Genomic DNA, 13317 nt, shown 5'->3' with positions numbered 1-13317 from the left:
AGGCCCTTGTCCTCCTGTTATTGTATCTGTGAATTATATAAATGCAATGGCGATGTCTGCATTGCTAACAACTGGCTAATCTGGTCAGCCTCAGCCAATGTGGGCAGAACATCACTTCATTGACCAGTTGGGGTTCTTGGGTAGAAGCACTAAAACCAATACCAGATAACTAACTCAGTTTTAAAAATTGCTGTGATTGCACAGCAGTTTGTGACATGAAGTCAGGAGTGCCACTGGATCCCAGGATCTGGCCCCATGCGTGGTTCTGTCTATGCATGTGTTGTGCTATTACCTGTGTGTCTCCACGGAAGGTGGGGGGGATTTTCTGGTCTCTGTCATATGTGAGAAGTGTCCGTTCCCAGGTCCAGAATAACTTGGTAGAAATCCACTTACCTGGAGAACTGATCCCTGGAAAGTGCTAATTAACACAGGACAGCTGGAGCTACCAACAAGGCCCAGGAGGGCAGGAGTGTACTGTTCAAAGCATTTGTGAAGATCTCTCCATGGCTATGAGATGGCCATGTGAGTATAAAAATGCAACTGACTTTGGGGCATAAATCCAAGGAAACAAGACCAGCATATCAAGAAATACCCACACACTCATCTTTATTGCAGCATGATTCACAATAGCTAAGACATAGAACCAACCCTTGAACATGGGCAGGGGATCAAGCTGTGAACAAAATATCCCCTTCCAAAGGCACACCCCAGTGACCTCCTTCTTATAACTAGGTTCCAACTCCTGAAGTTTCTACCACCTCCCAGTGGATTCACCAGCGAGTAACCTGTACATTAAGGGCTGAGGGATCAGACCACGTGATGCAGTTAGATCCCAAAGGCCCCATCTCAGAATACTGTAGACTTCAAGCATATGGGGTTTGGGTAGACATTTAGAACTCAAGGAGTAACATTTGAGGGCTACAGGAAACCACTCTGCTACTTTCTCTGAGAGATGGCAGGGTAGTGAAGCATTATTATTATGGTCATTTCTCTTGTTATAAAATTTAAAAAGCATTCGAAGAAGTCTATTTTCTCCCTTACCTCCAAAATACTGTCTACCCACATTCCCTTTCTTGCTCTTCTTTTGTTATCATATCCTCAGTGTTGTTTACAGATAGGCTGGGCCTTAGTCATGGCCTGTACAACTGATCCCACGTCAGGCCCGAGAGTTGCAGGTTAGGCTAGGAAGAGAAAGTAAAGACTGGAACCAATACCAAGGGGTCAACAGTGAGCACAGGGCAACCGGAAGCACTTCTTCAGCAAGGGAGCTCAGCAGTTCATCTCTTGAGGTGATTATGGGAGAGGGGATCCCTGAGATCAAGATCTGAGCACATTGTTCACTCTCCTAACAGGCTCAGCGGAGGTGGCTAAGTCTGTGGCAGGTTATAACCACTTGGACAATCAGGGCCTAACTGAGCAAGCAGCAGGGATCCAGGTCAGGCAGGGATCCAGGTTACCCATCAAAGTCCGGGATACTTTCTGTGAAGAGAAGAGAAAAAGGCAGTGAGGGTGGATCAGGTCTGGAAAGGTTCGTTCCCCTCAAGCTAAACTGGCCAAGGGAGTAGATGGAAGGTTAGAACAGGATAGAGCTAATCCACATGCGGAGCCCACCATATGAGAGAGGTAAAAGTCTGGAGCTGTACTCCAAAGGTACAACAGTTACATCCTCTGTGAGTCACAAACAGTACAGGCCTTCTTCTGCATTGACAGACAGTTCATGCCAGCCTCCCCAAGGATGCCAAAATCCACGGGTGTGATAGCCTCCCATGAAGTATACAAAAATTTGCAAAGAACCTAAGCACCTCCTTCTGTGTGCTTTAAGTCATTTTGAGATTGCTTCCAACACCGAGTGCAGCACCACTGTGTGAAGAGCTGTCCTGCTACAGTATCAAGGGAATAGTGATAAGGTAAGTCTGTGTGCTCAGGACAGGTGCAACTTTGTTTCTCCAGTATTTCTGAATCCACAGATGCAGAATGTAGGGGAAAAGATGGTTGACTGTGTTCATGCCTTATCCTTACACACTCACAAAATCTTTGAGGTAAATGGAACAAGAGTCTTTTTGTCTGAATTTCAGGGTGAAACAGTTTTTGGAGAGTACGCAGTTCAATGTTTTCTGGGCATTAACTGTTCCCCCACATTTTTTCTTTTTGGTTAAAATCAGTTCTCAGCTCACTTTAGAGTTAGTTACTTAAAACAAAGAGCTCCGCACAGCCACCTCCCCACCGTAATTCCACAGCTGGGCTGCAGCCCTTCAGCTAGAGACAGGGGTTACACTTGAACTTCCTCTCCTTCCTTCCCTCCTTTGAGGAGGCCAGTGGTTCAGGGCCAGGATCCTGTACTCTCTGGCAAGATGCTCATAGGCATTCTCAAAAGAGCTCCTTGCCAGCCACCCAGCTCTCCTACACACACACACACACACACACACACACACACACACACACACACACACACACACACACACACACACACACACTGGAAATAAGGTTTAGGAAGCATGGCAGACTGAGGTCAAGCTGCCTTCTACAGTTAGCTCAAATTTAGGGCTTGAAGGTTGGGGTCACCTCAGAGAACTAACCTGGGGTAGAAAGCAAGGACTAATCTATTTAGTTTTGCTGTATGGTTTAAAAGTCGTTTGCATGGTTTGGCAAACTGTTTTCTTTGACTTACTTTTTCTCATGTTTAATATAAGGACATTGATCAACTCCTATTATTCTTATGTTCAATAATTGTATTTTAAAAATACCTATCCTTGCCCATCACCAACCTCTTTTCCTCTCCAAAGAAAAACAGAACTGCTGCTAGGAGCCTGGATCCTAACCATGGCGACTTACTTGTACAGAGCAGGTGATGACCACTGTGGCTATCAACCCTGGTGGAATTACTCTGACCACTAGAGGGCGTCTGCCTCTCTTCCGCCTTCGTCCCTTGGAAGTGCAACCTTAGTACGTCAGTAGGACTTACCTGAGCAGATCACCGCCACATCTTCCTCGTGGGTACAGTCATGATACCCCCAGAATCTGTGCCGGCAGGACTCCAGGGACTGCTCCTTCCCCGAGCAAACGACATCATCCAGCCAGATACGGCCTGCCCCAGGTCCGTAGCTTTTTCGGGCTTTGGAGGATGGAACGAGGGGCTTCCCACAGCCCAGCTGCTTGCATACCACTTGGTCCTCCTTCTCTCCCCAGCCATCACCACAGACAGAGCCCCATGTACCCTGGTGTAGCACCTCCAACCTCCCAGAGCAGGCGTTGTCTCCTCCTACCAGCCTCAGCTCAAAGGGATCTGCAGGGTGAAGGGGGAAGGTGGTGACGTAAGAGATGAAAAGAGAAAACAAGATTACGTGCCCCACCACTAAGTCTGAGACTCTCTATGTGTGTTTTAGCGACAGTCTCTCCTTCCTTAAGTCTCCTTCCATTTCCAACTCTGTTTCCCTAACTAGAATGTTTCCACTTTAATTTTTAAATATAATATCTCTACATGTTTTTTCATAAATATCTATTATTTATAGATACACAATATGTATAAAGGAATTTCTAGTGGTTGTTACAAACCAAAGAACTCAGCAGGTATACCCTATTTACGGCATTCCGCATCATAGTTCCATAGTATGATTGCACAATGCACAATTTTTGTTTCCCTCTAAAAGGGGAGTTATTCTTAAGAGAATTGGCAATCCACACAAATATATAAATTTACAATGGCCTTTTAGTGCATGGGTAGTTTTGTAAATACTGTTTGCCTGGTTTTCCATTTAACTACATTTATGAATAAACCTAATCTCTGGGTGCAGGATCATTATATTCTATTACCTTCGCATTCCACCCATGCATCCTCGTCATGGGTACAATTTTTCTCCAAAGACCTAAAAGGGCAGTCCCGAAGGCTTGCTTCCTGTCCAGCACACGACATCTGGCTCATCCAGATGGGCCCTTTGCCCTGAGTCTTCTTGTTGCAACATGTGTGGGTCAGTAGCGCCCGCCCACATCTCAGCTGCCTGCACGCCACCTTGGAAGCCCGTAAATTCCAGCCTGCTTTGCACACACTGCTCCACTCCAGCCGGTGCAGCACCTCCACTCGACCCTGGCAGCGTCCCGGGCCGTCTACTAGTCGCACATTCTCTGGGATGAAGGGGATATCGACGACGTCTGGGTCTGGAAAGAAAGGGAGAAGCCATGTCTCTTCCATGCTAGCATATGGTCTTCTCAGAAAAGGGAGTCTGACTATACATGGCTCGGTTCTTGGTGGTCAGTACAAGGCTATTAGAGTGGTAATACCACATAATGCCTGGGGGCCAAGGGACTGAAGTGGTGGTTTCTCGGTCCCCAGACAAACCATAATCATTTCTGTAGCATTTTAGTTTTTCAAATTATTTCCATAGTCAACTTACTGCTTCTCACAAAAGACAGTTAAGAGCTATAGATTTAATATTAATCTGTTGATTTAAGTATTAATAAATACACATGTTAACATGAAATGTCAAAATATTTTGGCTCAATGTTGGCATAAATCAAGTAATCCAGACTAAAGCTCCCAAACCCTGACTTTCCTAAAAAAAACTGGAGACTTTAACATTGGGGGGGGGGCAGCATCTTTTCTTTAATGATAAATCCTGTGGGGAGACAAAATGAAGGGGATAGAGTCAGCCTTGCAGTCCAATCACAGGCTTTGGAGAAAGCACACACATACTGTTAATTCCTAGAAAGCTAATTATGCAGAACAGTGAAGGAACACACAATGTGTCCATTTGTTCCTGCAACTGTATTGGTTGCACATTTATATGCCTGTATCCATCTGTCTCTGAGACTGCTTTGGCTTCCCACCAGCATCTCCTGTCTTCCCAACTAAGCTGATAGACAGCTTGAGACTTGAAATGCTCACAAGAGCACATATTAAATCCCATGAGCTCTTCCATAACTCCATCCCAGCTCCAGACACAGACACTGAACAAATGTTCAGTGGCTGATGGATCTGTGTATATTTGTTTGCATGTATGTAAACGAGAGAAATTGAGCCTCGTATCTAGCTGGAAACTAAGAAAGAAACAATATGGGTAAAAATTGTGGCTACATTTCACAGCCAAGAAAGTGTGAAATGTAGAGGATGGTGTTGCCATCATTGATTGTAGTACTGTGTGGAAGTCCACGACAGGAAATAAAGGATAACAGAATGGCCACATGGGGTATAGGCTACTGGAAGATGGTCCTTGAGCCTCCCATACTTACTCTCACACTGTGCCCCAGCATCTTCCGTGTGTGGGCAATTATAAACATCATCATCTTGCTCACATTGAGACAATGTGTCTTCCATCCCACCGCAGTTAACGTCTTGAATAAGAACTTTTTGCTCTTCCGGTGCTGGTGGCTTATATGATGTACCACTTCGGGCTTTGGTGGCTGCTCCACAATTCAGCTCCCGGCATACCACAGCCACATCGTTCAGGTCCCAGCCATCATCACACACAGTCCCCCACTGGCCATCGCGTTCCACCTCTACTCGCCCTTCACAGCGGTGGGCACCTCCTACTAGCCTCACTTTGGATGGAGACTCTGCAAAGAGACACATTAGCTGGAGGCCTCAGAGAAGCCAAAGTGTGCTTAGGGGTATATGCAGTCATTTTGGGGTCCGTATACTTTTGAAAGACAGCATGGGGGAGTTGGAGTCAGAATAGGAGAGGTAAAGGAACTTCAGGATATGTTTATGCTCTTAATTGTACACAACCAAGAAATGCCATTTCAGGACACCTAGATGTACTGATATCCTTATCAGATAGATCATTGAGACGAAGAAGTTGGCTGAAGACTTGGCAGAGATTTTAGACCCTCTAGTGGTCAAAATGAGAGGACCAATCAGAGTCTATCCTCAATTTCATAGGTAAGGAAAGCTCTCTCAATAGAAGTAATGGCTCTCATATGGGCCCCAGCCCAGAACAAAGTATAAGGATGATATTTTTGCAGTTCTTTTATTTTTCATGACTTTCTCTTGCAGTAGCCAGATTGAGATAGTAGTGATACATTTTCTTCTCTTTACTCTCTCCTCATCCCCTCCCCCCATTTCCCTCCATATGCCCCTTCTACCTGCCCCCCCTCTCCTTCTTTCCCTTCCCCTCTCTTGCTGTTTCCTGCAACATCATCCCTGTCCAAACACCTAGCTCAGAAGAAATTAGTAAGGGGAGAGTCAGAGCTTCAAAGGCTTAAAATCCCGATGATTTGACCAGTGGCCTGGGAGGATGAGGCGGGGTTGGAGCCTCTCCATAGGGTCTGAGGAATCAAAGACTTAGTTGTATTCCCTTATTAAAACTCCGTGAATGAAAAAAAACCTGTAAATTTTCTCCCTTCCACTAGGAAGTAGGGCAGAGAAGGCAGTTAGGGAAACCGAAGACAAGCCTATCAGACAATACATATCTACTGAGAAAATCCATGCTTCCAGTATCGCTTTGTGAACTCAGAAAAGAATGAGGAATAAGATGCATTTTATTCCCTTTGATTTTATCACAGCTCGGAACTACCTTGCCAAATTGCTGTAGCCTCAGAGCAGTACAGCAGAGGGCTGAATTAATAACGTCTTCATTCCATGGCAAAGTCAACTGAAAGGTCAACTATATCAGAGAAGACCACATGTGGTCTGGCGTTCTATGGCTGGTCCTGAGATTGACACTTTAGTTGAAGCCACCATGATTGCCTACATGGTCACATGGAATTAGCCTAGATGTCTATCAACAGAACAATGGAGAATGAAAATGTAGTACATATGTACTACAAAGTACACAATGAAACTTTACTTGAAAGAAAAATGAAGTTACAAAATCTGCTGGAAAATGAATGGATCTGGAAAACACCATACTGAGGTAACCAGACCCAGAAAGAGGAACATCACATGTTCTCACTCTTACGTGGATTCCAGCACAAAATGTTTAGGTTTGTGTGTTTAATGTGAAGTGTTTATGAAGAAAGCTAGAAAGGTCCATAAGAGGGAGAGGTCTTGAGGAGTGAGGGGATAGTAGGATAGAATAAAAGTAGAGTAATAATCCTAGAGGATAAAGGTTTAAATAGCATTAGGAGCTTGAAGACAGAGCAGAGGACAGGGTGGGGTAACCAGGATGGATGAAGAAGCATTATGGAAACCCACTACTTTGTAGGATAATTAAAAATACAATTTTTTTTGAAAGAAGAATGAATTTGAACACAGGTACCCTGCAGGGGTGGATAATGCTTCCCCTAGAAGACATGAGCATCTCAGTGTCCAGTCTGAGATACTTCCTTGTGAGTTATCAACTAGGAAAGCCCAGAGGTTCCATAAACAACACAGACTATTGTCATTGTTCTTGGTTGCTGACCATAGCTAGATGTTAAGAGACTATTGCTGAAGACATGTCACACTTGTTGTGGGATGTAGAGAAACCAAGCTGGAACTGACCTGAAAACTCCCTCCCTGCTCACTTGCATAGGGCCAAAAGGTGCTAGGCAGGCTGCAGGCGGGAGAAAAGCACCAGTGGAATGCCTAGTGGTGAACCTTGCCTCCTGTAAACCAACTTTCCAGGGAAAATATGCCAACTGGTGTAATATAGTGGCATGAAAGTTATGGGGTAACCAACTGCTTTCAGACTGAATTTGAGGCCTGCTCCACAGGAGAGAATTCATGCTTGGCACTGTAAGCCTGGTCAAAAGTCCATGACTGGGGAGGTCATAGGTCATGGGAGGGGTAACTTATTGTCTTACTAAATGGACATGTTGTCAAATTGCCTTCTAAATATTTGTGTTTGTACACACATATTAGCGCTTCCTTCAGTTTTGGTCAGAGACTCTTCTCTCTGCAGTGGGCATCAGTTAATGAAGAGGCTCATAGCTGGCCAAAGTACTGAGGATAAAGGACCACCGAATAAGATCTTTGTATCGGCACCTCAGGGAACGTGGTGGAAGAATGAGAAGAAAGAGGTTAAGAGGTAGAGGATGGGGAGGGGTGCCCTGAAATGCTGTCTTCTGAACACCAACTCAGCTACGGTTAGGAGCATCAGACTGGCACAAGGTCAAGCCAACAAGATCAGCCGACAGTCCAATAGGCAGCACAAATAGGGCATGTTGAGGGTTCCTGGGGGAGTAGGAGGGAGAAGCGGAGAACGACTATTATCAAGATACATTGTTTACATGTGTGGACTCGTCAAAAAAATATAAAGGAAGGATGCTCAATTTTTAAAATAACTAAGGCTGTTTCCATTGTTGTGCATTTGAGTTCAAGTTTATGAATCTGAGTACAGATATAAATCAAGAGTGTCATGTGGAGGCAATTTTTTGGGTCATTGGATCGAAGATTGGAGTCTGGGTTGGCATTATTTTGCAGAGCAGGAAAGAGTTGCTATCAGGATCATTCATGGGCTAACTTATTTCATTCTGGATTGTAAAATTCTTGTTCTGATGAATTTTTATTGTTTTTTATGGAATAGAAGACTAGAGAGCAGTTTTCAGCAAAGATGATATAAACCAAGAATTCATCGAGGATAAGTGGAAAAGAATTGACTGGAGGTAATCGAGCTGAGGAAATTCAGCTTGAGGGAAGAGGTAAAGAATGCCAACTGCATTCTTGGCAGTGTCCTAGCTGCAGGCTTGAAAGGAGGAAGTGTGTGTGTGTGTGTGTGTGTGTGTGTGTGTGTGTGTGTGTGCAACATCCTTGGTGTGAGGAGACCGCAAAGAGAACAGGTAGTGCCTGCGTTGGTGATAGACATGGAGGCTAAGAGAAAAGAATCAAGTGATCTCAGCACCTGGATGAGAACCGGAAATAGCACCCCAATATATCAACTTGTACCTACGTGGCAGAGGGTCTCACTATAGTAACCTATGGCGCTGTCTCTGGTCAAGCCTCCACCATCGAGCAAAAGAGAGCATGGAGGGGTGGTGTCAAAGAAACTGAAGGCATAGTCTGTGGTTCCTTCTCTTCCCCCGTCCGTCTCCCCTTCTCTGCATCACTCTCACCACGACGCATGCTCCTGGAGGAGGCAGCTAGTGGGGGCTGGACTGCGGGAACCAGGAAGGAGAAAAGGAAGAGGTCTGATGTGAGGACCTGTCTATCCTGTTTGGATGTTGCATGAAGTTCTAGGGCCACAGAGGACCCTTCGCAGGGAAATCACCCTGAACCCATCTAGACTCTGGAGGTAGAAATCCACCCACACAAGGCCAATGGGTTGGCATGGACACCAGAAAGGACGCTTGCTTGGTCTGGTTTGAATCTCTTCACAGCCCAGGAAGCTACACGTTTTCTTCAGTCGTAAGCCTAGAGGCTTCTCTCTTGAGAACTCAACAAACAACACAAACAAACAAAACAAAATCAAAACCCAGACAGACAAAAAAAAAAAGTCCTTACCCGAGAGGCAGGATCCAAGGAAAACGGTTGAGATGGCTGAGGAAACCAAAAGGAAGGAAGGTCAGAGAGTCTTTGTTTCCAAGCCTTTGTTCAAATCACCCATGGTTAGAAGGCCCTTGCCAAACTTCTTAAGGGAACATGAGAGACACATAGACTCCAAGGGCAGCCCTGTCATGGCTTCTCCTGGCACCAGACTCTAAGGACAGCATGGGAGCCACAGAGGCCATTTCTATTGAATTAACTGACTTACCCTTGCCTGAGACTGCAGCTCCACCTCAGGCACCAGGCAGGCAGTATCTACTATTATTACTTACAGTGATTAACTGTATCTGCTTCAAGTGGGAGTGGTGATGTAGCGTTCTGGTTCACAGAAACGAGCACCGGAGGCCACCGAGCCGTCACCGGTGGGGAAGGCGGTGATCACATGGGCAAGGCAGAGTGGCATGGTTGGCTGTGTTCACTGGCACTGCATTTAGATGGGAGTAGGCTCCCTCTGTATGGTGCCAATAGTAAGAATTTTGAGTTACAACTGCTCAGCTCTGCCCCCACAATGCAAATGAGCATTGCCTGATTCCCAGAGACTTTGTATACCGACATCATTTTAAATTCCAGGTATTTTTTGTGCATTATGAAATGATATTTTTATTTTTATTTTCTTCCACCATTTAACAGTGTAAAAGTCACTCACAGCGTGTAAACTGTGGTTCATCTAAACTTAATTTAGATCAACAGGCCAGGAGCAGCTCTTTCTTTAGTTCCCAAATTCCAGCATATTTTTGGAATATGAGAGATCTTTTTCCCTACATGACCTATGTATGTTTGGACTCTTCCGTCAGCTCTGTCACACTGTGAAGACCTATAACCCTCAGTTGCCCCAGAAGCTAAGCATTTTCAATTATGTAATTTGCTCACCACATACATGCTATAGGATCTTCCCGAAAGAGCAAGTGTCTTTGGACCAATCTAGAGTTTTCAAACAAATAGCTCAGTGATTAATTCTGAAATACTTCTTTCTATAAATAGCTTCCCAGGAACCTCTTTGTCTGTCTGTCTCTCTTTCTTTTCTTTTCTTTTTTCTTTTTTTTTTTTTTTTTGGTTTGTCTTTTTTTTATTTTATTTTTTTATTTTTATTTTTATTTTTTTTTTCGAGACAGGGTTTCTCTGTGTAGCTTTGCGCCTTTCCTGGAACTCACTTGGTAGCCCAGGCTGGCCTCGAACTCACAGAGATCCGCCTGCCTCTGCCTCCCGAGTGCTGGGATTAAAGGCGTGCGCCACCACCGCCCGGCTTTGGTTTGTCTTTTAAGACAGGGTTTCTCTGTAGCCCTGGCTGTCCTGGAACTCACTCTGTAGATCAGGCTGCACTTGAACTCAGAGACCTGCCTGCTGAGTGCTGGGATTAAATGTGCCACCACCACCTGGAGGAGCCTCTTAATCTTTACAGTGAGCCTACTTTCAGACTGAGGCTCAGCCATACTATATGTATGCATTGCATAACCTCCCACACAAAACAGGAGGACAGTGGACAGAAAGTAACCGTGCCGAGCTGATGCACAGGAGCAGTGTAGTATAGCCAGCAAATGGCTTGGAGCTTTTGAACACCACTGACAGGAGGGATAGACAAGTGCAGGTGGCATAGATCTGAAGGCCTTTGTGAAGGAGGTGAGACTTCAGGTGAGCCTTGGGGACTCAAAAGTAATCTACAAGAGGCAAGACTAGTTGTTGGTTTCTGCTGAGATGTAGAGATGTTTAAGATATGGTCAGGACCATATATTGTGCCTGTAAGTCTGAAACTGAAAGAACAGTGTGGACTTTGGTAATGTTCTCAGTAATCAAGACACTAAAAATGGATGAGACTTATTAGGGTAGCAGATTAGTAGACATCATTTGATATCACATATTAATTACATTACTAAAAGACTTCTAGTAAGGCATGGCTTCCCCATGTTCACTGGCCAACCAACCTAGACTAATGGGCCAGCTTCAGGCCAATGAAACAGTCTCAAAATAAGGTTGGCCAACAACACAAGGTTTTCCTCTGTTAAACACACAAAATCCTCTTAATACCATCTGGGAAATGTAACATTATCTTTACTTCACAGACCAGAGAGCAAAATTTTAGAGAAGTATGGTAACCTCTAAATTCAGTTAAGAGCCATGGCTAAAACACATGTTTCTTGCATACCAGAACTCCAGATTGTCCAATATCTCGACCAGTGGTTCTCAGCCTTGCCAACACTGGGACCCTTTAACACAGTTCCTCATGCTGTGGTGACCCCCAACCATAAAATTGTTTTTGCTGCCATTTCATAACTGTAATTTTGCTACTGTTATGAGTCATAATGCAAATATCTGTGTTTTCCAATGGTCTTAGGTGACCTCTGTGAAAGGGTTGTTTGACCCGTAGGTTGAGGAACCCCTGATCTAGACTGATCTAGACTGATCCTGGGAAAATTAGAGAAGCAGATAAAACACTTTTTACAAGACACTAGACTAACAGACAAATGAAAGACGATTATTTTGCTGCTCTACTGTCTTTGTTTCTTTTTTTTTTTTTCTAATAAACACTTTTAAAAAGAGCTGAGGAAAAGAGGTGGGTGGTGTTTTATTATAGAAAGAAAATACTCTCTGGGGTAAGTATGAGCTACTCAAGAAAAGCCTCATGACAGCTGTACTTTTCCCTTACTCTATCTGACTGTTACCCAACATCCAGTCATCTCCCTTATTAAGAGTACATCTACAGAAATGTGAGTATGAGGAAATGAATGTAAAATTGTGTAAATATAGGAAAATAGACAAAAACCTGGCGATTAAGGCAAAACTTCAAATATGGATTTAAGGGATTTCTAAGCTCTAGAACAAGTTACCACTTTTGCATGGTACCTGAATCAGGATCGGAGACTACTCTCCTGGTGAAGTTTCCAGAAAGCCCCGAAGTCTAGACAAACAGGAGCAGAGACACTCACCAAGCATCAAGTTGAGCAGTAGAGCCATGATCCAGGCAGCTGAAGATGGCGTGCTGAGTCTGATGCAGGTCTTGGGCAGCAATGTTGGGTTTGGATGCTAGGGGTAGGAAGAGAGACAAGTGCTGAGCGCAGCAGAAGCTTATCAAATGACCCAAAGCCAATGGGCCCGGGGGTGGGGTGGGTGGGGTGGAAGACAGATATGCTGAGTTCAGCAGGCCTGGAGGAAGGGAGGTGACTGAGAGTGGCTAAGATCCTGAAAAAGGGGGTGCTGGGGGGAAGGCTGTTATTGTCATGCTTTGAATGTACTGACAGCCTCCTTCAACCTGCCTCTGCTCCATTCCTCCTCTGTGTAAATGAGCTTTCATAAGGGAAGGTAGGTGCCCAAGTATGGTCCTCTTTCATTAGAAGCCTAGACCATAATTAGCCTCCAAAGGTGAGGTCTGTGGGGCAAGTATGTCAACTTGAATGACTTCTGAATGAAGTGCATAGAGAACACAGGGGTTAGAGGCCAAAGGATAAATATAAATATACCCTTGATGGTCCATATCATAGTCCGTGATTGTATATTTATCTCTGCTGTTAGGGCGGGCTTTACTGTCTTCAATCAGCTTCCCAAGTGCTGAACAGAAGGCCTAATATGCAGTCTGCTCTTCTAGGTTTTGCTGGTTGTGCCCACCTTTGGAACTTGGATGGTCGCGGGTCCCCGTAGTGATGGACAGATAGCCATTGCCGAACTCAGGTGGCTTTCCAGTCTAAATTATGATGGAAACAAACTGAGCCACATATCCCGCAGGATCCTCAGCCCTCTGTCTTCCTTTGTTATTAAGCACACCTGCCCTTCAAGAACTGTCAGACTAATTTAGGGGAGCACACAGCTTCAAGCACAGACGCGACCCTCACTCTTTCTAGCACAGCAAATTTTCCCTGATGATGGGATACCTCAGGTCACTTAGTATGAGACTTGGATCACTGTAGGATTTATTCTTAGTTCTGTGTTTCTTT

The 13317-nt window shown here is 44.7% G+C and overlaps 1 protein-coding gene across 1 annotated transcript; it reads right to left on the bottom strand.

Annotated features, from left to right (window-relative positions):
* Window positions 1–581: 581 nt before the first annotated feature.
* Cd5l (CD5 molecule like) lies at window positions 582–12446 on the bottom strand. The gene is made up of 6 exons (XM_052731723.1): window positions 12316–12446; window positions 9353–9388; window positions 5224–5547; window positions 3811–4152; window positions 2963–3283; window positions 582–1479 (listed from the first exon to the last, which is right to left on the bottom strand). Exons 1-6 carry the CDS (start codon window positions 12341–12343, stop codon window positions 1454–1456), a joined length of 1077 nt encoding a protein of 358 aa, XP_052587683.1. The 5' UTR covers window positions 12344–12446; the 3' UTR covers window positions 582–1453.
* Between the last annotated feature and the right edge of the window lie 871 nt (window positions 12447–13317).

This window comes from Peromyscus californicus, unplaced genomic scaffold (assembly GCF_007827085.1).
Source record: "Peromyscus californicus insignis strain IS unplaced genomic scaffold, ASM782708v3 Scaffold_9__1_contigs__length_137607984, whole genome shotgun sequence".
NCBI lineage: Eukaryota > Metazoa > Chordata > Mammalia > Rodentia > Cricetidae > Peromyscus > Peromyscus californicus.
The sequence above is the reverse complement of the archived record's forward strand: the minus strand, read 5'-3'. Positions and strand labels throughout refer to the sequence as shown.

Excerpts from the sequence above, each read along its gene's own strand:
- Cd5l (XM_052731723.1), bottom strand. The coding sequence starts at position 12,343 with ATGGCTCTACTGCTCAACTTGATGCTTG. Across the intron at positions 4,153-5,223 it reads TGCTGGGGCACAGTGTGAGA|ACCCAGACGTCGTCGATATC; the intron begins GTAAGTATGGGA and ends CTTTCTTTCCAG. Across the intron at positions 3,284-3,810 it reads TGCATGGGTGGAATGCGAAG|ATCCCTTTGAGCTGAGGCTG; the intron begins GTAATAGAATAT and ends TTCACCCTGCAG.